Raw genomic sequence first — 27,919 nt, forward strand, 5'->3', positions numbered from 1 at the left:
TGGCTGATGGGGCCTGGACTTTGGGTTGTGTGAATCTGCGTAATCATCACCTTGAAAAGGTGTTGCATCTTACTCCAATTATAGATGAATGGGAGCTATCTTTATGTAGTTCACAGCCCTGGTGAGATCCTGCAGGGCTCCTGGCAGACATCTGTGGAAGTCTGGGCTGCCATGGGGGAGGGCAAGGACAGATGGCGCCTGTGGGGTGAGGTGGGGAGGCTTCCAGAATGATTCCTTGGATGAGACAGGAAAGGTCGCTTCTGACCGGTAAGGGAGCTTTTCTTTGGGTTCAGAATGACCTTCATGTCTCCTCCGTAAGTCTGAAGTTACAGAGTGAAGGTATGCATCCTAGCGGCTCAGGATGTGTGGCAGGGGAGACCTCGTAGTTAACTGCGATTTTTGGAAGGGTGCAGCCTGTTACCCTTTTGGTGGTGAGGTCAGTTTCCGGGAAGCTCCACAATACTGATATTTTCCAGATGTTTCTCCTCTTTTCTCCTTTCTGACTGGCTATGTCTTCCTCTCATCATCCTGCCCTTTTAGTAGAATTGAGATAAAATTCTTCTTGGTGTCTTAAGCATGTTAGAATCACTCAGCAGTAGGAACTGATTTAATATCTAGGCCTTATATTAATATTTATAATAGCCTTCACTGCTTGTGAATAGCATAAACGCTTCTTTTCTGTTCAAACCCAATACTGAAATAAAACCCAAGAATATCTTTTACAAAAATTTACTTTTAATGGTGGCGGTAGTTTGTAATAATCTGTGGAGGATTTTATGGTTTTCATATCACTTTTTGCTTATATTACCTTCTTCAATACCAAACATAAATTTGTGAAGTAAATAAAATTTATTAATCCTCATTTTCCAGATGAGAAAGGGGAGGCCCAGAGAAGTAATTTGCTCAAGGTCATACAAATAATAAATGGCAGAACTAAATCTTAATTCAGATTCTTTATATCTGTTGTATATTCTTTTCATTAAATTTACTATAGGGCCTCTCTTCTTGTTTTTTGCCCATATTAAAAAAAAAAGGGAAATGAAGAAAAAGAAAGCAGCTGGAAAATAAATTGGATCTTTCAGGTATGTTATTTGAGGACCTGTTGCCTTAGATTGGTAATAAAACTAATGCTCTGCAAAATACCTCAATAAGACAGGTATGTCGGTGGCAGCTCTGGTCTCCCATTCTCCGAAGGAAAAATTAAGGTTTCACAAAGCTAAGACGTCTTCCTCTCAGCCGGTTGTGGGAGCTTGTGGACCCGACCAGGGGGCAGAATTGAGATCTGTTCACCAGGCTCTCCAGCCTCTTTATTCTATCAGCATTTCAAAGGCCTGACTACCTCCCCACCCACGCCTCCTCTTTCGGCTTTTTGGAAGGAATTTATCCATGGTAGTTGCAATTAGCGCGGGGAGGGAATCGCCCCCTCCGTCTGGGGGATGGCCCTTGCGTAACTGCAGAGGAGTTAATGCTCCCGGGTTGCGGTTTGAGTAGGAGTGCTCGCCCGGGTTATACGGAATGAGAAAGCCTCCTTGTCTGCTTTTCCTGCACAAAGGTAAGGGGTGGAGGCTACACCCCACTTTCTGATAAAGGCCCCCCTCTTGGGCTTGTGAAGCAGGTACCTTCCAGGCACATGGACCAATATCCACGTTACTTTCCTACAAAAATAACGTATAAAACCGAGCAGCTTTAAAATCCTTCATTTTGGGCGTATAAAACCCCAAGACACAGAAAGTTAAATGGGCGTCGAAAAATGTAAGCTAAAGATGGAGAAGCATTCTTTGGACTGCGTGTGCATTTATGCCTTATGTAAAACAGCAGCGCGCGCCGAGATGGGTCTTTTTTCTTCCCTGCACATTGGTTTACCAGGCATGGCTCGTCCGGGGTCCTGGCGGCCGGCACCCCTCTGCCCGGCCCCTCCACAAAGTCAGCCCCACCTGCGTGCGCCCGGCCACCAGCCGCCAGGTCGCCGGCGACGGGCTGGGGCGCGCGCCCCGGGGGCGGACTCCCGCCGCCCAGCTGAGACGCGATTCGTCACTCTTGCAGAACTTTCCCCCTGAAAATCCCTGCACCAAAACCAGCTCTCCCGCCCCGCGGAGGTTTTGATTTTAGTGGCTTTCCTTCCTTTTATTTTCCGTCGTGTGCGGGTTTGGGCTGCCAAGCAAATTTGCAGCTCGTCCATGTCAGTGGCAGTCGCTTCTGCCGCCGCTTACCCTGACACCATGCACTCCGAAGCAGAAGAATCGAAGGAAGGTACGAGTTTGATTTTGCTGGGGGGCCCCGCCAGATTCTGCGGAGGAATGTGGAAGTAGGGCGGAGTAGGGGAGCAGATGGGAATTTAAAAGTGAGCGATGGGTACTTTGTCCGCTCTCCCTGCGCCTTCGCCGCTCAGTTAGAGCCGAATGTGCCGAATCCTGGACCCTTCTCACCCCGCGGCCGTTCAAAGGGGAGGGGAGGAAGAGTCGGACCTAGCTCAGCCAGCCCACTAGAAGCTGCTTTCTAGATTTCTCTGGAAACGAAACAGCCCCAGTATTGACTCTAAGAACGCAAAATGTACTTGGAAGAGCGCTGCCTGCCTGCATCGGGACAGCCGAAAGCCGGATCCCCTGGAAGAGCCTTAAGAGTCAAGGGTCTCCTGAAAAAGGGTTTCAGAAATTGGAAACGTTGTGTGTTTCCGGCTAAAAGGGGAAGCTGCGTGGGGGAGAGAAGTGAAAGATCTTTATTTGGGGAATAGGTTGGTTTTTTGTTTTTTGTTTTTATTTTCTTGTTGGCTGTTCAGCAGTGAATTTATTTTGTTGGAGGCTTTAAGGGGGCTGAGAGATGAGGGAGGCCTTGTGCAGCTTGAAACTGAGGAGAGTTTGTCTGTTTCCAACTTTGCCAAAGCAAAGGGTTTCATTTACTCCTAACAGAGAGCGGGTGACAGGGCTGGAAAAGCTCCAACCAAAACACAATTATACGCTGCTGTTAGTTCGGGGAGTTTATTTGTGTGTGAGTGTTTGTATGCTTTGTTTCCTGAAACTTTATGTATACAAAAGTCCTCTTGTAAGTTGAGGTAGGAGTAGGGATAGTTGGGGGACTGTTCAAGATTGTGAAATTTCTTTTCTTTTTCAAGCAGCCTCTTGGGAATCTGGTAAATTTCAAGTCAATCACAGCAGCTCTGGGAGCGTGAGGAACAGAAAGGAGCCCCATCATTTCCCCATTTGGTAGATATCAGTCAGGGAGAGCCTTTGAAACTTGTCCTCTTCTTTTACTGAGTCCCATCCCCAAAGTAAAGTCCTGTGTTTCAAGATGTAGTCTCTGTGGGCTGACGTTTACTTTATTATGCTGTGTGAAGGAAGCAGTCAATAAGAACAGGCTTGTTTAATAGAAATATGGGGCTGGTGTGAATGAAAAATGACAGCCAGGAGTATTGTTTTTGAGCTTGATGTGGAGTTTGGGGGATTAATGTTTCCTTGCTGCCGAGGAGTCTGTCCTGACGGAGCTTTGTGCTGATGGAGGCTTTTCTGTTCTGTCTTTTAGACAGCAATTTACGTAAGTCACAAGTAGTCGGAGGCAAATAGGAAACGGGCTGAGCGAATCCGGTGGTGAACTTTTATATGAATTACGAGTAGCACTTACATTGGTATTTTTCTCCCAGGCATGTTTTTTTCTTTTGAAAAAAAGGGAGTGGGGAGAAAGTGGAAAAACAGTATCCCAAAGCCTATGATACATTCTTCTAGCAGCAACCACATTCTTCTCTCCTTCCCAGCTCACCCATTGCAAGCCTGAAAACTGGAGTGTGAAGAGGTCTTTTAATGTGCACCCCACCTTGTTCCTCACCTTATCCCTCCACTTGCCATCATTTACATTTTACAGATCTGTAGCAAATTATCCTGCCTCTGCTTTTTACAGAAAGCTCAGAATGTTTCTTTTAAAATAATATGAGGCGCTAGAGTTTTAAATTGATGGCAGTTAGGGTAGGATATGGAATAACTCTTGAGGGAGATTGAATAAATACTTCATTAACAAATGGAATCATGGTAGCTTCTGCCAGGAAATAAAGGATGAGTGTCTGTGTATATGTGTGTTGTGTGTGTGTGTGTGTGTGTGTGTGTGTGTGTGTGTCCCTGGCAGTTCTGGCAAGACTGGTTGTTGGCTGTGATCTAGAACCCTCCATTTAGCTACCACCACTCAGAAAGGAGCAATGCTGTTTAAATAGCTCCAGTTATCTTTATTCTCTATCCTTACTAATCCTCTCCCCTCTCCTTAGCTTTTTTTTTCTACTTGTGGACTTAATGTGTCCCATTTAGTATGAGATCACCACAAGCTCTTCACAATGTCTGCATTACAAGAAAACTGCCGTTGGATGCTTCATGCCTGATTTGCTGTAATGAGAGATACTTTTAAGTCATTATTCTGAACCACAGTTTGAGACTAGTATACTTTGTTTGGGGTTGAATCTGAAAAAAATATCAAGTCGGATTCAGAAATCCTTGGAGGCCAACATATTTGTGTATGTGAGTGAATGTAGAAGCAAATGACTGGGGATATTGTTAAGCCATCATAGCTTAGGACGTACTTGACTCTGTGCCAGGAGTGCTGAACCGCCATGCTCGGTCAATAGCCACCTCCTAAAGAATTGATTTAATTTTGCCTGCTTACAAATGAATAGGTGATTGTGCTTGAGTATTAAACAGAGAAAAAAACCCCAGACCTCACTTTAGTAAAAGCTGAACGAGTTCAAGATATCCAGGCATAATATGAATAGGAAAGCAAGAGAAAGGAAGGAAGAAGCCTACTTTATTAAATTGGGGAAGGCCATTGAAAGAAGGATATCAAGTTTCCAGTGGATGGGGGCTTCCTGAGGAGATGGGTTGATGGCCATATTTTTGGCATTTAATTGATTCCTGTTGAGTAAATTACTTAATTATAAAGTAGGGAAAATGAATGGCAGTTAAGATCTCAGAAGATCTTTCTAGTGCTAAGCGTCAAGGAGTCTGGGGCTCCTCTGTCCTGGTTATTGAAGCTTTGGTACCAGGAAGCAAGGAAGCCATTAGTAAGGAGGGGTTGCTTTGGGAGGGTTGAGCTGTGAGTGGGCTCAGCGCCTCTTCTCTTGCCCATAATAGCACGTCCTGCCACCACCTCACCCAGTTCTCTCATGCCTCACCAGGCCTGCTGTTTCACAAAGAAAACAGTAGCCATTAGACAACTCTCTCAACTTCCTGCTTCCAAACTGACAGACTCACCTTCACCCACACCCACCCTCCCGGTGTCTGTGGAACAGGCGTGGTTCCTGCTGCGGAGGCCACTCCTTCCACCATGGGCTCCTAACTGCATCAGTTGGCCCCATGTCTTTCCTGGCTCCTTCCCTTCTGTGTATAGATGGGCTCAAGCTCCCTACTTGGGGTGTTGGCACTTGATGGTCTATCTGCCCGAAATCCTTCTCCCCACCTGACCCTCTTTTCCTGGTCAGGTCTTTGGAGAGGCTCTTTCTGAACCTCCAACTTAAATTAAGATCCCCTTACTGCCGTCTCTCAGGACACCTAATCTTTTCCTCACTGGTACTCACCACGTTGTTTAGCATCTTTCTGTAGACCACAAGCTCTTGAGGGCAAGACCGTGTCTGTTTTATTCCCCCCCACTATGTCTCCAAGACCTATACAGTGAGAGGTGATCATTCAGTATTTATAAAATGAATGAATGATCTTCATTTTTTAAAGGTAATCCTCAGTACTTTGTTAATTTTAGGCACTTATTTCTCCTTTAAAATGAACCTTTTTTTTTTTTTTAACCTTTTGCATGGTTCCTACTTTCTCACTCTTTGTCATCCCTCATCCACTGAAGTCTGTCTTTTTCTCCACTACTCCACTGAAATTGCCCAAATCACCAGTGATTTCCGAGGTGCTAAAATCACCAGTGACCCAGCATTCATATTTTCGTCCTGATCTTGACCTTTTTTTGCAGCATTGGACACTAGAAGACCAGTGTCCCTGCAGTCCTAAACTCCTTCCTTAGTTCCTATGCCTCTACACTCTCCTGATTTCCCTTCCTTTTTCTAGCTGTTTCTTTCTAATCTCCTAGACCTCCAGCCTGGGCTTTTATAAGAGCCATCTGTACAGCCAGCTGCCTGGTGAACACCATGCTTTTTTTTTTTAATTGAAGTATAGTTGGTTTACAATGTTGTGTTAGTTTCTGGTGTACAGCAAAGTGATTCAGTATACATATATATTTCATATTCTTTTCCATTATAGTTTATTATAAGATATTGAATATAGCTCCCTGTGCTATACAATAGGACCTTGTTGGTTATCTATTTTATATATAGTAGTTTATCCCGAGCTCCTAATTTATCCCTCCCACTCACTTTCCCCTTTGGTAACAATAGGTTTGTTTTTTATGCCTGTGAGTCCAGGTAAATACCATGCTTTAGTGAATGTTAAATAGGTATCTCACATTCAACAGGTCTACACTGAGCCCATCATTTCCTACTCTTCACAAATCTGATCCTCCTTTTGTATCATCACTGAATATCACTGCACTCTTTTTGGCTTCCAAACTACAAATCTGCAAGTTGTCCTTGACCCTACGCTCTCCTTTATCTTCAGCTTCCACCTGGTACTGCATCCTCCTCATTATCTGTTGAACGCATCTCCTTCTCTTCATCTTCCTGGCCCCTGCCTTGGTCCAAGCCCTGAGCGTTTTTACCCTCATGATTACAATAACTACTTCTCTCATCAGGGTTCTTGGTTGAAAGAAATGGAAGTTGATCCCTGCTATTATGAGCTGAAGAAAGTATTGAAAGTATATCGGATAGTTCACAGATCCACAGAAAGAATTAGCCTCTGAAAAATGCGTCAGGAAATGCAGCCAAGAATCTCCTGATTAGGACCTCACCGTGGCCTTGGCCTCCTGTATATTTTTCAGTTCTGTCACTGATGGGACTCCAGATGTGATTGAATATTTGGTCATCCTCGACATTTAAAAATCTCAGAAATAAGCCAGCTGATTTGTCAGTGCTAGATTGTGTCCTTGCCCCTTGCTGCCTGTGGGAGAGGGGACTTCTGGTTCCAGCTTTGGGAGTGAGAGGTAGGGGTGTGACTCCTCCAACCACTTGCAAAATGAGCGTTTCTTCAGAAATAGAAAGGGACTTCTGACATGGATCACCAAAACAGCAACAGACATCTACCACACCACTAGACTGGTTCATCCAGCCCTGGTGTTGCCCTGTTTATTTACTTCCTTGTTCCCTCAACAAATGTCGTTTCTTTTTGGGGGATCACTCTCTTGCCCCTCCTCAAGTGGGTAATGTCTCACTTACCCAGTGGACCCAGTTTGGAGTAGATGATCTTTCACGGCATTCCCATAATACCCTGTATTTCCCTCAGTAGTACCATGTTTTCATGTATTATGGCTATTAATTTTCTTTTCCTTTGCCTCCACTTCGTTATAAGTTTTTTCGGAAAGCAAGATGTGTGCATGTTTTGTTTTGTTTTTGCTTGACCTAGGGCCTCTCTTATAGTAGGGCCTAATAAAGCATTGTCAAATTAATCAATTTAAAATGAGATTACATGATATGATGAAACTTTTCAGAGCACTGCTGAGAAGTTGTCTAGCCTCACTTTTACAGGAATAGTGCCTTCCAAAACTAGAGGACAAATCTATTTAGTGTTTCTTAAATTCTCCACTAAAGTACTTTTAATGGCAGAGGCAAAACAAGCATGTGTCTTTGATCACTGGGGTTGGGACCTAAGGTGGCTTATGAACATCTCAAATTGCCTTGAAGACTGAAGAAACCGTTTTGAAACTAAAATGTATTGAGTGCTTCCATGTGCCAGGCACAGTGCTAAGCATCTGTTTATGTATATTATCTCATTTAACACTTGTCTACTAACCCTTTGTTTTAGTTCCACATAACAATTAAGAAAACTAAGGGGGCTTCCTTGGTGGCGCAGTGGTTGAGAAGCTGCCTGCCAATGCAGGGGACACGGGTTCGAGCCCTGGTCTGGGAAGATCCCACATGCCGCGGAGTGACTAGGCCCGTGAGCCACAATTACTGAGCCTGCGCGTCTGGAGCCTGTGCTCCGCAACAAGAGAGGTCGCGATAGTGAGCAGCCCGCGCACCGCGATGAAGAGTGGCCCCCGCTCGCCGCAACTAGAGAAAGCCCTCGCACAGAAACGGAGACCCAACACAGCCAAAAATAAATAAATAAATTTATTAAAAAAAAAAAAAAGAAAACTAAGGTTCAAAGAGGTTAAAAACCATGCCTGAAACCACAAAACTAGAAAAGGTAGAATCAAGATTTGAATGGAAGCCTACTATCCATAGACCCTGGGCTTTCAACCGTGATGTGGTACTTCCAGGAATGTCCAAAAGCTGCCCTCCCCCATCCTCAAGTAATCTTGGCACTCAGGAGGATGCTCTCTGTGGTCCTGTGTCCACTTGTACCCCATCTTTGAGAAGACAGAAGTGGAGAGACCAGATGTCTTAGAGGAGAAAGAGAAGAGCCCAGGCTTGAGTACATCCTTCTACCCCTGATGCAGGAGATCTAGGAACCCAGCAGGACTGGGTGGGAGGTACCTGGAGCCTACCAGAGCAAGAGGGACCAGAGTACCTGTGGGACAAGAGAGGGACCTCACTTTCTGAGCCAGTGGCCAGCTTGAGAACGGAGAGCTTGGATTCCCCAGGTCACTGATGTGAAGCAAGGTTCAATTACATGTGTGTTAAGTTATTACAACTGGGTGACTTTGTAGCATCCACTGAGTTTCAAGTTTCTTTAAAATCTGCAAGGACTATATACACATGTGAGTGATTCTCAGCACAGTTGTGTTCTACTCACTTAATTCGTCATGCCTCCTGATAATATGTTAATTTGTTGGGCATATGCACAGGCATTTGCACTCTCAATTGTAGCCCTCCTCAGCTTTAGTATCATTTAACAGGTGCCTAACCTATTCCTCAGTGCTTCTGCAGTGGTTTCTCTGAGCTCCAGGTTGCTTTGAGTCCATCTCGCTAGAGACTGCCAGAGCTGGGGTCCCAATTCCTAGTGGGTTTTCAGGAATGGATCAATCAGAGCGCCAGTCAAGTGACTGAGATCAGTCAAGTGCCAGGACAAGGTATGCCTGAGCTTTGCACCCCCCCCCCCCACCCCAGCCCATGTGCCTTGCAGAACCTTGCTGGGATCTCATGGTCAGCATTACCCCACCTCCCAGGAATTTTAAATCTTCAAGGAGACAAAAAGTAGAGACTTCCACTACAAAGAAGGGGACCAATACCTGTCAAAGTATTGATCATAGAGAAGTTCAATTGTTCCATGGTGGTGACTTATTAATATCCTGTCCTCTTCTATAATCAGAAAGCTCAGTGGTATCGTATAAGCTGCCCGCACCAGGTGGTGTCCTCCCTGTTTTAGATAACCATGTTCATTGCTAAGCATTACCATACTGGTGTTCTCCCCTTTCCCCTCCCTTCCCTAGCCCTTGCTTTGCACAGGGAATGATGAGTTCAGAGGTGAAGCAGTAGTTTGGCTCTGATGAAATGCACGGCACTTGGTGCAGCTGACCTTGATGTCATTTATAATGTAACAGGTGCAGCCTATGCTCTGAAACACTGGACTTTGATGTGATTGTTTCCTTTTATATAGTCATTAGCCTTGGAGCGCAATGTGCTGACAAGGACTGAAAATGGAAAATCCATTTAGAGATCTGTGCCAGACCGTCTCCTCTGCAGTGGAGATCACTGATAACCTGGTATTGCCTGACACCCCCAGCTCTGTAAGCCGAATTATACCGGGGCCTTTTTCTTCCTCGCTTCTGAAATTTTCATCAGACTGAATTTGCATCACACCTTTCTTGTCCTCACATTAGGATGCCTTGGAACAACCAGGATAACATGGATGATTAAATTCCCTGCTCCTGGGACTTCCCTGGAGGTCCAGTGGTTAAGGCTCCATGCTTCCACTTCAGGGGGTGTGGGTATGATCCCTGGTCCGGGAACTAAGATCCCGCATGCTGCTCGGCGCAGCCAAAAAAGAACAAAAACAAAAACAAAAAACAAATTCCCTGCTCCTGGTTGTTGATAATCCAGGAAGTAACCAAACAATGGGTGGATAAAAGAGAATGCAGTAGGGTGAAAGTCTCGGGACCCACTGATTTCATTTCAGCATAATGCAGTGGCTAGATTTGCCACAAACCGTTTGTCTACATTTCCATCCACATGAGAAAGATGCTAATAACTTGAGAAACATTGAGATGAACATGGTCGTATACTTCATTCAGTAGATTGTGCCTAAACAGATAGTATAACCTGAATTTTTAAAAAAATCAAATCAGTATATATATCTGAAATATTTAAGGAAGATCTACAGTGAGAAGCCTTTTATAATTAAAATGATTCCCCCTACAAATACAAGTAGAATCACCATGAATTTTTTTTTTTTTTTTTTTCCGACCGCACTGCACAGCTTGTGGGATTTTAGTTCCCTGACCAGGGATTGAATCCAGGCCGTCAGCAGTGAGAGCGTGGAGCCCTAACCACTGGACCGCCAGGGACTTCCCCAAAGCACCACGATTTAGAGTTAAAAGCAACTTTGCAGGTCCTTTCGTCTAACCTTTTCATTTAGAAATGAGGAACTGAGGCCCAGAGAGGTAATGTTTAGGCCCTTTCTACCCACCTTGTGCCTGTTTGGCAAACAAGAAATTTTGCAAGCCTAGGTTTTAGCATCCCGGATTTTTGCATGCAATCTCCTGGAAGCAGGACAATCTGATCTGTTTGTGTGGGTGTCATTCATTACCTTTTGGGGGAATTTATTTCACCTTCTCTTATGTGTACCTCAGGAAAGTAAAAGATGAGGAGGCATTGTGAAATAAAATTTAGCTCTGCAACAGATCCTTTTAGATCCCTGGTTTTGAAGGTGATAGGCTGAGTGAGAGGCAATTTAACAGTGAACTCACTTGTTTTCATTCCTTTGAGAACATCACTCAGGAAAATTAGCTCAGTAGTTGGTTGGGCAGGGGTGCTCTTCCTTGGGCAGAAGGTGTGCATGTATGTGGGTGGGAAGGGAGTGGGCATTAGACACTGGACGTGCCGTTGCAGGAGCAGATGGGCGGCCCGCAGCCAAAGCACTGTGGGCCCGGGGCATGCTGGGAGTCACAACACGTTCTTTTTTGAGAAGCAGCCCACTGATCCCCCCCGCCGCTGATCGAGATACCTGAAAGAGCAACTGCTTAGATCTTTTTTCTTCCAGTTGTGTTAAGATCTAATTGACATGCAGCACTGTGTAAGTTTAAGGTGTACAGCATAATGATTTGACTTAGGTACATCATGAAATGATGATCACAATAAGTTTAGTGCATATCTGTCATCTCATATAGATACAGATTTAAAGAAATAGGAAAAAAAATTTTTTTCCTTGTGATGAGAGCTCTTAGGATTTACTCTCTTAAAAACTTTTGTATATAAGATATAGCAATGTCAATTATATTTATCATGTGTCTTAAATCTTGTTCTAAACCTTGAAGGAGAGTTAGGCGTAGACCTGTAGTGTGTCCTGAGTGACTGACCGCAGAGTGGGCAGTAAATGGCTGAGGGAGTGCTGCTCTAGGAATCTGTAAGACTGTAAATCCTGTGTTGTTAGGTTGGTACCTACGGTATTTACGGTTTTAAAGATGTATGGGGGTTTGTGTTGGTATACATAGCATCGTCTGTGGACTTACATTGGAATACAGTCTCCAGCTTCATCGTGACAAACAACATTTAATTTTATAAATAACTGGGAGTAAAATTTCTTCCAAGGAAATGCTGAAGCAAAGAGGCCGCTAAGCAGAATGCCCTAAGTGACCATGACAGCTTGAGGCCTGAAGCCTTAAGACCTCATGTCCCCAAGTCAGGGTTGACTGTCAGGAAGAAAATAAGGAATTTATGAACTTTCCTTCCAGTGTGACCTGCCATGTATCCTTGATGCCAGCTCACCTGGCCCAGGTATGTGTTTTCATGTGGCCCCCTCTGCTAGGCTGAGGGGCTGGGGACCAGAGGTGTCTCCAGAAGTACAGGCTGTTCTGCACACCATGGACAGTCCTGTTTCCCAGGTGCAGCCTCTCTCCCTCAATCACTGCTGCCTTCCCTGGGATACTCATAGCAGCCAATGTTGGCTGAGTTAGTACTTCCTCTGCGGGGCCTGGAGAAGCAGATTGTGTGTATAGAGGGCCCTGCCCTGAAAGAACTCCTGGTTCAGGCCATCACACACAGGACGTGTGCAATCATAGGACAAAATACATGATGGGGAGCTTAGGTTGGGTACAGGTCAGAAGATGAGGCAGCAGAGCCTTTGAGAATCTAGAGGAGAGGGTGTTCACCAGACATTGCCGTGGGCAGCAGTGCCTTCACAGAGGGGTTAGCTGGGACTTCAGCAGGGCCCTTTAGGGAAGAGCAGAGGGGAGTGAGGGAAGGAGGTTTACAGCAGCGAGGAGTGGAGGGTTCATGGGCAGTTGGTTGGGCTGTATTGCAGTGGTACATGGCGCCAGCCTAGAAGCCAAGCTGCCCAGAGGGACGTTATGGGTAGCAGACAAGGCACTGGGAATCAGGAGACCAGCTGTACTCCTGACTTTGCCCTTGGTTGTCTGTGCAACCTTCAGTCACTGATTAGTCTCTCAGAACTTCAGTTTCCTCATTAGAAAAATGAAGGCATTGACATTAGACTAAAGCATGCCTGAGATACCATTTAGGAGGCAAACACAATTATTGTAAAGAACTGGGGGGTTTTGAGCTGGAATAGGGTAGGTGCAAAGTAGTGTTGTAGGAATACTAAGCTGACAAGAACCCTGGGTTGGTCTGGAGGATCAGCTGAGCCCTGGTAAAGGACCCTGGGCAGAAAAGTATGTGACTCTCCACTCAGAAGAGGAGAATTGATTTCCCTTATGTGATCTCTGAGGGTAAGATTGAAGAGAGAGGTGGGGGCTGGTCTGTGGAGTTAGTCTCTGAGAATACCCACTTTTACAAGGGAAAGAGGTAGATGCATCCAGTAAAGGAAACAGAAATGGAGACACTCAAGAGGTAGGAGGAAACCAAGGAGAGAACAGGGCTTTAGAAGCCAGGAGGACAAGAGCCCCATGGAGGCAGTGGTCAGCCATGTCTAAGGAGAGGGGCTGTAGAAAATTGCTTTGCTGTCTTCTCCTTGGGCCTCAGCAAAAGCTTTGAGCCTGTGTTTGAAGAGCTCATCTGCTAAGAATACCTCTTGAGTGTTCCATCAATATTTAGTGGACACCCTAGGAAATGAGGGAAGGCATGGGGGGCCCAGGGGATGACTGCCCCAGCTGTGAGCAAGCACCCAGGCTCCTGAGGAAGGGAGACTTTGATCATCCTAGCACCTTCCAAGGCCTACTTGCCAGTAGCTTCCTTCCTGATCTCCACCGCCATCACCTCTGACCTCTCCCTGTGGCATTGCACAAAATCAGCCCTGGTGCTTAAGGGTAAAGAAGTGAATATAGGTAGGAAATTTAATCCAGCTCTTCATACTGGGAAAAAGTTTTGGCCAGTCTGAGAATTAGGGAATTTTTCTCTCTTCTCTTTCACCTTCACTTCCTCTCTGCCGCATTGTTTTTTTTCCCCCTATGACAGGAATGCATGTTTTGGAAAACCACTGGTGGTTCTGCCAGGGGTACCCTAGATTTGACATATACTCTGAAGCTCTGAGGGTTTTAGTCTTATACATGTTAAATAGGATTTGAGCCACACTAGTAAGTGAGCCATTCTGAGGAATTTTTAATCTCTCCTGAGGTGAGCACCAATGAGATAATGCTTGTTATCAGTGATTAGACAGCTTCACCCAGGAGGTGCTGGATAAATAAGGAGACTTATAATCACAAAGACAGAACCCACCCGTGGCCTACCTACAATATTTACCTGGTTAAGAAGTACTCATTTCCCATTCTGTAAAAAGCAAGCAAGGATGGGCTTGCTCCAAGGAATGTTTTTCTTCTGTAAAGTTATCTGATAACAGTAAAGTCTTAGTGCACTGACTGTTCTCCTTATTGTAAAGGACTTACAAAACCATTTTCACCTTGGAGGGTTAAAATTAGAATTAAGTCAGTTATGAAACAGCTAGAATGAAAATGCACCCCTCCCCAATACCACAAGTCTAAACGCTGGACTCAGGTTCTTCAGAGAAAGGAGATAATTAAAGAAGGAGTCTCTCCAGAGTTTCCAAGGAGGTAGAATTCAGGGGCCAGTAGCCCCTGGCTGAATTCTTCCCCAAAAGGGAAGGAGAAGAACTACTGGGAAACAAGAATAGTGAAGGAAGTCAAGGGAGTGGCCATTTGGCAGGTTTTGACATTTCAAGGGAACAATGAGGAAGAAATAGTGAGTGGGAGGGAGGAGGAGTGGCAGGCAGTGGCAGGCACAGGGTGGGACCCAGACTTGATGCGGAGCCTCCTAGGAGAGAGAGGGGAAGGGAGGTGTAAGGAAATAACTTTGAAATGGAAAAAAAAAAAAAGATAATTTATGCAACACTAGAGAGGCAAGAGACTACTGTGACTGAGGTGAGAAGTTGTGGCAGTTTGTTTATTTTGTTTGCTTGTGCAGTTAACAGGAGGTATGAAGGAGTGCTGGTCTCCAAAGTAAGATGCAGCTTGGAGCCCGTGAACATAGTGGCGTCTGGAGGACACACAAGCACTCCAGTTCTCCTCGGGCAGGATTAATGCAGGGGCCCATAAACAAGGACGTGACATTGAGGAATGCTGCTGCTTTTCCAACGGCTAAATCGGGGCTGGTCAGAAGCAAGGGCTGTGTTGTGTTGGCTTGGATTCCTAGTGACTTTCTACTGGGTTATAAAAATGATTTCCTCAAAAAGCTTGCCAATGGCAGATGATGAATTAGAAAAGCAGTAATGCCAGCCCGGCGGAGTCCTCTCAAAGCAGTCAGCTGTACCGTACCATCCTTTGGATGGAAGGCCAGTGGGACTTTTAGTGCATGGCTGTGGGAGGAGGAGAGAGCCGTTCCCCCAGTGAAGCTGCGCCTAATTTCTGCGGGGTTCACTCAGTAGCAAGTCTCACTTGCTAAGCCAGCAAGCTCACTGAAGAGTCTCAGGCGGAGGGTTTTTATGGGCAGAGCTGGTGTCCATTATTTGGCTCACACGATCATTGCTCTGACTTGATGATCAAGCGGATAACCCCGGAAGTGCAGGAGCGGTTACTTGACGTTCTTGTCGTCGCCGTCCATCCCAGCATGCTTTGGGGCTGCCCCTGTGCCAGCGCTGGGGGCGGGGGGAGGGGAGGTGTTCCCTGTGCTTCTCAGCGGTGGAACTTCAGCTGGCTTGTCTCAGCATGTGTAAGAGTTAATCAGGTAAATTATAACTGAAGCCTGAGGTAGCCCTCGGGGCTGCTAGGGAAAGGGTCATTCTTAAACAATCCTTAATTGTATTCCTCTCTTTCTCAAAGATGGGTTTTTAATGTAACATTATGGTGTTTGACCAGTGGATAAAGACCTTCCTGATCTGTATTTCAGTCCCTCATATTCTTGTTTCTTTAAAATTCTCAGGTGACCCTTCCTTTAAAATATTAGATTAAAAGTAAACACAAGAAGGAATAAATTGATTCTGTTGTTGTTGCTTAGTTCCTTGAGATCTTCTGCATCTTGGGGCATTTTTGTAAATGAAGATGTGGAATGTCAATTGGACTATTTAATCCAGAGGGGGGAGTGAGAGAACTGTTATATTTGGTAGTAATACTGGAATATCACAGGAACTACCAGAAAATAGTCTCTTAGAGTAACATTGTATGTTCCGTTCTTTCTGTTTTGTTTTCATGGCACCATCTATCCTTATTCTGTGAAATAGTCAAACCTGTTTTCATTGCATATCTTTTAAAGCTTCAGTTAGCCAGATGTTTTTTAATGTTTGAGGCTGTTTTTTATTCCATGAATGACTCAATTGACTGAATGTAAGCAGCTACTAAACTTGGCAGTTTGTCGCCATCATCGTGCCCCTGGACAGGAAGTGTTCAGTATAGATATGACTAACCAGTTTCCAGGCTTAAAAATAAAGTGGGGGATTTCTGGGCAGAATAGATCTTTGTCACTCAGTTCAACATGGCTGATAAGTGTGAAGCTCTCAGCAGCCACTTGGCTTTCTCACTTTTACCAGGCCGTCACTTCACCTGACATTTTCTGTTATACAGATTGAAACTTTATGGTGTTGGTGGGTTTTTTTTTTTTTAATGAAATAAGAGGATATTTGAATAGACGTGCGATTCAGCTCGAGTCAGTATTCTCTCCTTGTTGCCTCCTTTATTTTTAACTCCTTTTAAATCATCACCCTCCTGAGGTAGGTAATGGGGCAATAATCTTCACCTGCCTATGTAGCAGCTTAAACTGAAAGCGTCAAGGACGTGCCCAGACAACTGTATACTCAAGACTTGTCTTCTTGAATCTAAGGCCTACTTGAAGCAGCATTTTTTTCCCCCAAAGTTACTTCCAATCATTCTAGTGATTCTTCGATTTCTTTTGTCAGATAGCCCCTTAGCAACTTAGGAAGAATCTATACTATTTTGACAGATACCAAAAGGTTTTTTAGCACCTCTCTGCCTACAGTTATTGTTTCAGGACTTCAAAGATAACTTCATATTTTATTTTGTCTTGCTGTCTCCCTAAATAACATAACTTACCCTCTCTTAATACAGTTTTTTCTCTCCTTTCTTTCTTATTCTAAACAGCATTTTTTTTTCTTTTTTCTTTGTTTTGGTCTTAGGGATTTATGAAGTCTTAACACCATGTTTTGTGGAAATGCTGAATTAGAGACAACATTTATTAGATGAGAGTCTCTAACAACAACAACAAAGTGTTTCTCTTAACTCTTTGCAGGTGTTTGAGCTTCTCTTTGTTTTTCAAATAAGAAACTTGCCAGGGAATGATGATTTAAAATACAAAATGCATGCAAAATAGTTTTAGTTTGGGTTAGGGTGAGGTCAGTAATGGTTCTTTGGGACAACTCAGCTTTATCTGCCAAATTTAGAAACAAATCATAAAGTTATAAAGAATGGGATTCTAGTTACCATACTTGAGCAGAATGTGGCTGTGGCTCTGAAATGATGTTTCTTCTTGTGCTCCTCCTTACGGTCTTCTCTGTTTTCGAGATCGAGGCAGGACAGAGTAGAATAGTCCCTGCTATGCCTTGGATTAGGACTTGATAAAAATCAAGTCTTTTAAAAATATAGGACTCCTGTGCTCCAAATAACCTATATCTGTCCTGGTCAGATGTTTTCAGGGGAAAAGGGCAACTGTGTATACAAGCCAAACTTTCACTGAATAAAATGATTCCCTGATCTGAAATGTTAATCTTCTCTACCTTTGTCGTGAAGACTACTTCTCTACCTTTGTCGCCTTGTTGTGGCAAGACTCTTCTAGTTTTTATGATGTTGGGCACAGTGTAGGGAAACGGAAAATGCTTGATAACCAATGAAGTGTGAGGGTAGACATATGGTCCAGAGGGTAAAATATTTTGCAGAATTTAAACCTCTGCTATTTTCATGTGATTGATGGATCATCCAGACATTGATGATGAGTCATCATCTGGCCTTGCTGTCTGGGTTTTAGGTACAGGAGGGGACTGTGCTTCGTAGGTGGTTATACCATCCATGGTGCCAGCTGTCAGCTGAAACCAAGATGGACATTCAGAATATATTGTGCATATGAGGGGCATTTAAGAGAAGGCCTATTAGGACTTTCTTTGTGCTGGTTCCTTTGAGGCCTTCGGGGTGATAATCAGTCTCTTACCTAGTGTTTTGAATCACAGCGGTCATGCCTAGGCTCAGCACAGACCCATGGGTGGGCTTTAACCAGACCAGATCTGTCTAGGCTGCTGGAGTCTGTAACAGGCTAACTTATTACTCTGTTGAAAAGTTGATGGGAACTGGAGAGTTGTCTTTCAAATTTGGGTCAGGTGGGCTTCATTATCAGAGTGCTTCTGGCACATCTTGTGGGGCAACAGAAAAGGGAGTGTTTTAGGCAACTCTTGTGTTTGAAATGCCTCTTTTTTTTTCTGACTAGTTTTTTGTAGCTGTTGTTGCCACAGAAGCATCTCTCCGTTTCAGCTCATTGGAATTGTACGTCTGTGGAGTTCTTGCGTGCGTTCTAGCCATTGTAGCTTATCACTAGTTAAATCTAGTTTAAAATAAAAAGCAATTTTAGGAGAAAGATTAGAGAAGAAAAAGATGTTACTTGATTGAGGGACAGAGAAACAGTGGGCAGATCCAGATGTAAAACCTTTGGGGCTGGGTAAAGCCTTCTAAGAACTAAAATCTCAGCTTTCACTTATTTATACCTAGAAGAAAAGAAATGGACTTAATCAGAATTTGACAGCAAATGAAAGGCCTCAACCCTCTTTAACCATGCACATACATGCTCAGAAGTTCTATAAAATAATGGATGATAAAGGCAAACTGCTGATCAAAATGATATGAATTGTGCCTGAAAAGAAAATCTTGCCTCTAAGACCAGGAGGGCTCCCAAAGTGGCCACCGCTTTGCCTTGAGCCCAAAGACAAAGGAATAACTGTTACTAAGACCTCTACTGACCCAACACCAGCCTCCAACTAGTGTTCCAGGCATTCTTTCAGCTATCCCTCATGATGAAAAAAAAATACTGTATTAAAATATTTCAGATTCTTTTTCCTCCATCAGAATGCAGTGAGCTGTTAAGTCAGCTCAAGAAAAGATGACCCAACCTCTGACCCCTTGATACTTTATTAGGAGCCATTAAAACTTTGGAGACCTGGGAGATTATTGAGGCCTACATTTGGAACCTAGAATCTTAATCCAAGAATTCTAAAACATTCTCTTTTTTTTTTTTTTTTTTTTGGCCTGTATCTAAGGTTGCTCTATTTTGTGATAATACCAATTTAATGGAAGAAAAATACTCATAGATGCTAGACACTTGCTATTCAAGAATTAAATTTCTTTTGAGGTTAGCTAGAGTCTCTAAACATTCATTTAAACATGGTTTCTAAGTTTCAGTGGGGGCAGTATGGCATATGGTTTTATTTTATTCTGTAGTATGTAGTGGAAAAAGATTTCATTTTGATTTGTCAACAGGGAAAATATGGCAGAATTCATTTTGGATATTTCCTATAGATCGTGCCCTGCATTGGAAAGTGGGTGGAGTTCTGGCATTTGTGTATTTGTATGTTTCAGGGAAATAAAGGTACAGAGAAGCACTTGTCCATTGCCTAAATAAAGACAAACTGTACAGCTGACAGCTTAAAAATACTGTATGAGATGACATTTCATGTCCAACAGTAGCATCTGTTTCCTTCATTCTAAGATCAACAAATGGCATTAAAAATGGATGCTGAAAATGTAAGAGGAAAAGCCATTGTTTTTGGCAAGTTTTTTAACTCCCCTCACCATCCTTTTCAAAGCAGGAGTAGACTGAATGACTTGAATTGAAAATTAACAGATTAGTTCAAGGGGGAAACTGTTCGGTTAGGATAGATTTAATTTTCAGATTTAGAAACTGACTCAAATCATACATTCTAAAGACTTGATTTATCTTTTTCCTAAGCATGTAATCTTTACAATTTACATTGTCTCACCTTAGAGATAAATTCAACATTATTCTTCTAAGATATCTTCTATTTTTGCAGGAATGAAGGTATTAGAAATCATATGAAAAAGAAAATTTCAAAAAAAGTAGATTGTCTTTGTCCATAGAAACAATGCTTTAATTGGAGGTTCTGTTATTTATCAATATAAAATAACCACTAGATACGATCAGGAATATTTCCCAAGAACAAAGATATGATCATAAAACTTGCTAATTATTTGACTCAGAAAATTTTATTTCTAGCCTTATAAATGAGCATCATGTGCATCATGTGTACTGATCTTATAAGGCCTCCAATCTTTTAGAAGATTAATCTGGATACCATAAAAGTACAAATTGAGCATCATAAATTGTCTCCTAATATATATATATTGTTAATGTTAGGTTAGTAGACACTGCTTTTATTTGCCGGTGGAAATCTTTGTCCTGTGTCTCTTTACCAAGTTGAGCCAGGTAGTGTGAACCAATTCTTCCTGGGCATGTGTGACACCCGGAGTCATCACAGAAGGTGCTCAGCCCCTCTGTCCACCCCAGAAACAAAGCCTAGACACCTAACCCCCTTCCCAGCCTGCTAGGCACACTTCCTTCCCTTTAAAGCAAAACCTGACCTAAATAGGATAGCTCTCACTTAGCACACCAATAGTAATTGTGTTCAGTGCTTTATAAAATCCTCAAATTTAAGAAAGAGCAAAGGTATGCAGTTATTTATCCCTGTGTCTTTCAGCACATTGGACACTTTATCTATTAGGACATGTTTTAGTTCATTTAGAAACTGGTTTGCAATTTTTGAAAGTCACTTCAAAACTCTCCTCGCTGGGGATGTCAAGACAGGCATATGCCAGGAATCTGACCAGGTGTAAGTTAATGCCAGTAGCTTTCACCAGAGAAGATTATGTAGTATGGAAGACCTGTCTCTGTCCTTGAGGGGCTTTCAGTCCGGAGAAGATGTCAGACATGTGCACGAGGAAGTACACGCAAGGGGGATGCCACATTGGGTTAGAGAGGTTCAGGAAGGGCTATCTGTGGCTGAGACATCTGAGGCACAACTGTTGAGATGAATGCATTGGCAGGAAGCTTTGGACAGGATTTCCCAAAATGTGGTGCATGTACCGTTGGTGGCGGTACGTTAAATGATTTTAGGAGGCCCCAGGCACAGAGTTAGATCATCTTCAGTAACTTTACAAGACGATTAGTCCCTTTCAGCTCCCTTGGAATTCTTTGCATCATTCCCAGAGAATGCCTGTTTGGGGCTGTGTGACCTTTGCCACCTTATTCACACTGACTCACCCCTTTGGTGCCATGCAGGTAGACATGGGGCTCATGGCCTTTGGCAGACAGCGATATCTGGCTAGAAATGAACAGTATGGGGGGTTTCTTCCTCATTGAAATAATTTTTATGGTTTAACAAATTTTTAATGATTTTTATGATTATGGTATATTTAGGGGAGGAGTGCCAGTTTCCATTCACATTGTGTATATGGTTCCTTTTATAAATAAATTTTTTTTAAATAACAAGTAACCAGAGGGAAATAAAATACAGATAGTAAGTAGAAAACAAAGGCAAGTATTTGCAGCAACACAGATGGACTTTATGCTAAGTGAAATAAGTCAGACAGAGAAAGACAAATACTGTATGTTATCAGTTATATGTGGAATCTAAAAAATACAATAAACTGGTGAATATGACAAAAAAGAAGGAGACTCACGGATATAGAGAACAAACTAGTGGTTACTAGTGGGGCGGGGGAGTGGGAGGTACAAACTGTTGGCTTAAGGATATATTGTCCAGCATGGGGAATATAGCCCAAATTTTGTAATAACTGTATATGGAAAGCAGCCTTTTAAAACTGTGTAAATTCTTTTATAAAAAAACAAAACAAAGGCAAGTTGTGACAGTGGCGCTCAAAGGATGAGGGTTTAGAGTGTTGCTCAGGTACATACAGGATGGCTTTTTCAGTGAAGAGAGAGATTTCAGCAAATATGCTGGGGTGGAAAATGCAAGGCATTTGGAGGGAAAGGTGAGTCTAGAAGGTGGTGGAAGCCTAGAGATATGTTGACAAGTCAGAACTAGGAAGTCTTCTTGCTCAGCTTGATTGCCAGCTAGGGGAACAGAGGGCTGCGAGCCCTTTGGAATCACTGCTGGAGTCACACCCAGGTCTGGAAAGTGATTCAGAAGGATCTGAGTCCCTGAGCCTTTAAAGCAGGGGTGGCGAACTCACACGTCTTGGCTCATTTCCTGGACCCTGTGGGCGTGTGGCCAGGTGGTAAACCGGACAGGACTTGTTTCTTACCCCCTTGCACCCCCTGCCCCCAAATGTTACCAGAAGGTCAGATTTTTCTTGAGAAATGGGAAATGTGCATTTTTAGGTCAATGCTCCCAACTTTTACATGGTTGTTACTAATTAGAAAAACAAAATTAAAACACGATGAGGGCCCATTTTGGGGTTGGTGAAAGCATTCTGGAATTAGATAGTGATGATTGTTGCCCATTGTGAATATAATAAAAATCACTGAGTTTTACCCTTTTCAGATGGTTACAATGGTGATTTTTATGTGATATGAATTTTATCTCGGTTTTAAAAAGAAAAAAAAAATTATGGGGGCCCAACCAAAATGTGTTGCCAGCCCAAAGTTTGTGAGCTCTGTTTTAAATGGAGGAATTACTCTTTGCTACTTTTGATAATCCCAAACCACCTTTCCCCAGGGAAGCCAGCAACCAGCAGTTAATGGGGGTCGCATTGTAACCTTGCATTAACCTCTGGGCCTCTTTTTTCCGCCTGTGGTGTCCATGGCTTCTTCCATCTCTAAAAGTAGGACTGGTGACAGAAATGGGGAGAGGTGGGATGGTGGCCTTAATTCTGGAGCACTGAGTGAGTGGGTGGAAAGACAAAACTACAGAAAGGTGCGCGCTGCCAAAGTGTTTCAGAGAAGTGATTTATTTTGTTGTTATTTGGCAACTGGTGGTAAAATTGATTGGTTACGTTATTTGCCAAAGCTTATTTTACCCAAATATCTACCATTAGGGAAGTAATCCATCTCTAAGACAGCAAGTTAATGTACTTAGGGAAATGATTTTTAGTTCTTAAAAGAGATTGACTATAATGACCATTTTTAGTTACTTTCTTTAACCAAAAAATGAGTTTAGTATACCAAGTATGACTCAACATGAAAGAATTATGATTATTTTAACAAAACTATTTGGCTTTATTATTTTTAATTCTAAATATAATTTTAAGTTAGCCAATTTCAATAAGGAAAAAAGAGAAAACTTAAGATTTTTATATTGTAACCCTAACTTAATTTTCAACTTTTTCTTTAACAAACTAGCAAAGAAAGGTAGAGTTTATGCCTTTTAAAATTTCCAGTTTCTTATGAATTTATCCTTAAAAAATGCCTTTTTTAATCTTAGAAAAGCAACATCTCTCTGAAAAACAGAATTATCTTATCTCTGCAGAGTGTGGGTTATTCAGTAATTTTTACCAGTTTCAAGTGTTATCAGAAGATGATTTTTTTTTTTTTTTGGATGCCTATCTTAAGTTACGAGTGGACTCATTTACAATAAACTTTTTTGAAAGGATTATATTGCAATATTCGTTTCTTAGGTAAATTTGAGATATGATATTTGAGATATGCTACCTAATTAAAGTATTTGAGATATGCTACCTAATTAAAATAATTCATTTATAGTTTCTTATGTCTTATAAAAAACCAGTACTCTTTTCCCACTCCTCCCCTGGCTTCCTGTTCCCCCAGAACAACCTGGGAATTTTTTTGACCCAGCAGATACATTTTAAAGATTAATTGAGCATTTATTGTGGCAAGGAATAAATAATAAATTATAACCAATCACAAAGATTTTACTTTCAGGGAAAATGGAAGCAAATAATTATGATATAAAGCAGTTTGCAAAAAGAGTGAGAGATAGGATAGAACGTTTCTGACAGGGTTAGTCAATAAAGGCTTCAAGGAAGATATATTTGGGAAGGATCATTGAGGAATGGATAGGACTTCACCCAAGATGGCTCCCCCTTGCTTCCTTCAAATTTCTGCTCAAATGTCACCTTTCCAGAAAGGCCTTCCCTGACTAAAATAACAGGGATAAAATAGAATAGTCTCCCCCTCACCCCCACTGTCTCCTCACTCCCCCCCTCAAAAAAACCCACACACGCTCCCTTTACTTTTTTCTAGCCCCTGCCACTATTTGACCTGTTTATACACATTTGTTTATTTGTGTCTTAGGTTTCCCTCTACTAGAATCTGTGCTTCTTGAGAGCAGGCGTTTTGGTGCTCAGTAAAAAATGTGTTAAGTGAATGAATGAGTGACTGACTGGGAGAAGGCTTTTCTGCTAAAAGTCTGTTTACTGTGTAGCGCTCCAAACTGGTATGGAATATCCAAGTTCAACTTCTCCCAGGATATTTAGAAATTTGGCAAATTCACCACCTCTCTGAGACTCAGCGAACACATTCTGTAGAAATTAGGGGGGGATTTTGATGCCTGTAACTAAATAACAAGTGTTATGAAAACAAATTATTATTACTCTTAGCCTTCCTACCTTTTTCCCCAGCAGACCTTCCATAGACACTCACTGACCATACATAATTTAGGTTTAAATTATTTCTTAAATCCATGGGACTTGCACATGTCCTTCAGTTTCTGACATACAGGTACACTGCGGGGCAGAATTCGAATTCCAAAGAGCCAATAGGAGTTCCGTAGGTTGGCTCTGAAATGTAGTCCCATTTATTTCCGTAAGGAGGAATCATCCACACAAATGGCTGCCGAGCCTGGGAGCTGAATGTAACTGTGTGGTGATGTCCAGGGAGGACCTGTGGTAAACCGGGCAGGGTGTTCTCCTTCTAAAGGCGGCAGCCACAACTTAACTCAAGATCACGGTTGCCATGTGGGAATGTGGGCCCGTTTTGGTCAGGTCTTATGATTATTCAAAAAAAAAAAAAATCAAAAACACAGATTTTGAGGTTAAATTTTTCAATTTTTTAAAACATGGACCACTCACTCTAAGAAGAATACAACACTGTACAGGCCAAACAACGGGGTGTCCAGGTTACAACCTCCACAAGGCATCCTGATCTAAATAAAACAATGGAGGATACCTGAGCATTAGGAACAGAGAAAAAAGGTTAGAAAGAGGGGTAGAAACCACTTTACAGAGAACCTAAGTGCCACACTGGAGGTAGCCAGCGGTAAGCACGCTGGGTTTTCTTTTTTCAAGGTTATATCCTGGAGTTTTAGAGCTTCAGTGTATCTTGATACTTGGAATGAGATAGTTCACTTTAAGGCCCAGCAAATCGCATCTTACCATTTGCTTACCTTTAATGGGATCTGGCCTCTTAGGGCTTGACATGGCTATAAAATGCTGGACTAGCTTAACCTTTTCATACAGTTATTGCGGAAAGGTTTTGTCAAGAATGTGGGGAGGCTATGCCAGGATGCATATTTGACAGATGCCCAAGCTGAGGCCAAGAAGTCACTGCTCCTAAAATACTCAAACAGATGGCTTTGGGATATTTTCATGAAAGATTCCAGAACATTTGCTGTAGGGATTGAGTTAGCTAAATATGGTCACTTCACCAAACAAAAGTGGCTGGTCATTCTGTATGTTCTGGCAAAGGACAGGGGAGAAAAGCAGTGGGCAAAAAAAAGAAAAGAAAATGCATATTGTCCATGGAGTATAAGTAAATTTATTTGTTAAGCTCTAGATATATGAAATTGAATTGATTTCCTGACACATCTTCATGAATTGCTGGAAAAGATAGTGATAGGTTCCATGGAAGCAGATTAGAGCAGTGAGGTTTCTTTCACCCCATGGTAGCTGGAAGGCAGGTGTTACGCACTTTGAAGAACAGAGAGATGAATAGAGTGGTACCTTAGCTGTCAAGGATTATAATCAAGTAAGATAAGGTAGGAATTTAATTCTCCCACGAGGCAGAAAATACATTAGAAGAGGGAACACTTTATTCTTTTCTTTGGATTTGGGAGATTACTTCGCCGCTGGATTTGGAAAACCTTCTTGGAAGAGGTGGTGTTTAAACTGAGCCTTAAAGGATGAGCAGGACTGTTTCAGGAGTGGAGCAGGGTGGACACGTAATTTTTATTTTCTTTCTTTTTTTTTTTTCTCTTCTCTGATGTGTAAGACCCATCCTCCTTGTTTTTTGGTTCAAGGAGTTGCTTTATCTTGGGGAGCAGATAAGCTCTAAAAAGTGGGATTAGGCAGCTGGCTCAGCAACATCACAGCATTTGATAGAAAATTCATAAATAGCAAACATTCTCTTAATTTCACTTTTCTTACAGATCAGCCACGCACCATAGTTGGCTGCCGTGTACCTCGGCTCTGCCCCTCACTCAGTGCCCTTGGACTAGTCCCTTGACTGCTGAGCCTCAGTTCTCTCACCTGCTCCCTCAGGGTTAAATAATAATAAGAGGACGAAACCAGAACAAACCCTTTCATAAACACATGGAAGTGTTATAGTGCAAATATTTTGCATACTACGGAGTGCCATGCAAATGTCAGCTGTAATTTGGCCGTCTGGTTGTCTTTGTTATAGGGCCAGGAGACCAGGAAGGGTGTGTTGACCATCGATGCCAGTTTTAGGGGCTGGTTCGAAAACTAAACTGCACTCCAGTGTGTTGGCTTTTAAAGTCTGTTACTGGTTTTCGAAGCCCGGCGTGAATATAAATATTCATCAGGAGCCAGGGCCTCTGGCAGGATGGGAGAACTTAGGGAGTGGAAAAGTGTAGAAAATCATGGAGCTTGTTTAGAGGATTTTCCTCCACAATCTGGTGGAAGCTTGAATTATATCAACAGTGGAAAGGCTTCATGTCCTCAAGAAAATATGTAAATAAACCCAGCTTAATTGAAAAGTCTTCAAGAAAAACATATGGTATCCTAATCCAATGTAATAAATAAGGAAGGGTTCATTTAATTTAAAATGAAAAAGAATAGTTCACTAAAGTCAGTTTGGTATAAACACTTGTAGGATATTTTTATTTAATTTCAAACCCATATGAAGCTTAGTGATAGAGTTATTAGGCCCTGTTCAAATTTTGGTTAAAGTATCATTTATTTATTTATTTATTTTTGGCTGTGTTGGGTCTTCGTTTCTGTGCGAGGGCTTTCTCCAGTTGCGGCAAGTGGGGGCCACTCTTCATCGCAGTGCGCGGGCCTTTCACTGTTGCGGCCTCTCTTGTTGTGGGGCACAGGCTCCAGATGCGCAGGCTCAGTAGTTGTGGCTCACGGGCTTAGTTGCTCCGCAGCATGTGGGATCTTCCCAGACCAGGGCTCGAACCCACGTCCCCTGCATTGGCAGGCAGATTCTCAACCACTGCGCCACCAGGGAAGCCCTAAAGTATCATTTAAAGAGACTAACTTTTCTGTTCTCTTTGAGGCTTTAATATAATAAGCTCTATTCTGAGAACATTTTCTCTGCATTCTGTGCACAAGCTCACGTCTAGTTTTGGGTGAAAAAAAATTTGAGTGGGGAGTTACATCTGTTCACAGGCTACTTACAGCATGTCTTCATGGCCAAAGTATGTCTACTGGAAAATTGTAAAGTACAGCATTGTAGGAGTACACCTCAGAGTAGGGGTCCTCCAACTTTACTCTCTCTCAGAACCATCCATCAGGGTGCTTCTTCCAAATGCAGCTTCTAAGACTGCGGTCCTGAGGATTCTGATTCAGTGGGTCTGACAATCTGCATTTCGAAGAAAGCTCCAGGCCCTTCTGATGCACGTGGGCCTTGCCACGGAGAATGCTGCCCAAGTACCTGCTGTATCTGTCCTCTCCCTGCCAGTGCTTTCTCGCAAACTGAGTACCTTTGTAGTAAGTTTTCCTGGGCCTCGACAACAAGCTATACATAGTTTGTGTTTAAAGTTTCTCTAAAATCCATAGGACCCACATGCATCCTTGGGTTTCTAACATATAGATAGGTACGCTGCTGGGCAGAATTTTTAATCCCTAACTCGCCTGTAGGAATTCTGTAGGTCAGCTCTGGAATGCAGTCACATTTATTTCTGTAAGGCAAAATCTTCTTTTTCTTCTAAGGCAAACTCCTGGGTCAGTCTCCACTTGTGAAACCTTCTGCAAACCTAGTTTCCCTCCATCACCCCTTCGAGCAAAATTATCGTTCTCTCTCTTTGCTACCGTCACTTTTAGGATTCTGCCAAGCTGTGTGCTTATCTGCCCCGCACCCCAATGCCACATTAAACTGAGTGTCTGGAGAGAACTGGAGAGAAAGGATCGGTCGTTTATCTCTGAAACCACACCATTATAAACACTCAGAAGTTTTGTTGAATGATTCGTGTCTTCAGGTTAATGTCCTCTCTTCTTTCCTCACTCC

At 42.8% G+C, this 27,919-nt stretch overlaps 1 protein-coding gene across 4 annotated transcripts in view; it reads left to right on the forward strand.

Annotated features, from left to right (window-relative positions):
• Positions 1-27,919, forward strand: part of TNFAIP8 (TNF alpha induced protein 8) — a 123,254-nt gene that overhangs the window by 82,932 nt on the left and 12,403 nt on the right. Inside the window, exon 1 of one of the 4 annotated variants that reach the window (XM_059919427.1) lies at positions 2,018-2,250. The exons of 1 other annotated variant lie outside the window; for it this stretch is intronic. In XM_059919427.1, the coding sequence (XP_059775410.1) occupies positions 2,178-2,250 (73 nt within the window). In that variant the 5' untranslated portion in view covers positions 2,018-2,177. Of the gene's footprint in view, positions 1-2,017; positions 2,251-3,180; positions 3,201-15,236; positions 15,311-27,919 lie in introns of those variants that run through there. 2 more of the 4 variants (XM_059919430.1, XM_059919429.1) reach the window with 2 other exon arrangements.

Source organism: Balaenoptera ricei, chromosome 3, assembly GCF_028023285.1.
Source record: "Balaenoptera ricei isolate mBalRic1 chromosome 3, mBalRic1.hap2, whole genome shotgun sequence".
NCBI classification, from domain to species: Eukaryota; Metazoa; Chordata; class Mammalia; order Artiodactyla; family Balaenopteridae; genus Balaenoptera; species Balaenoptera ricei.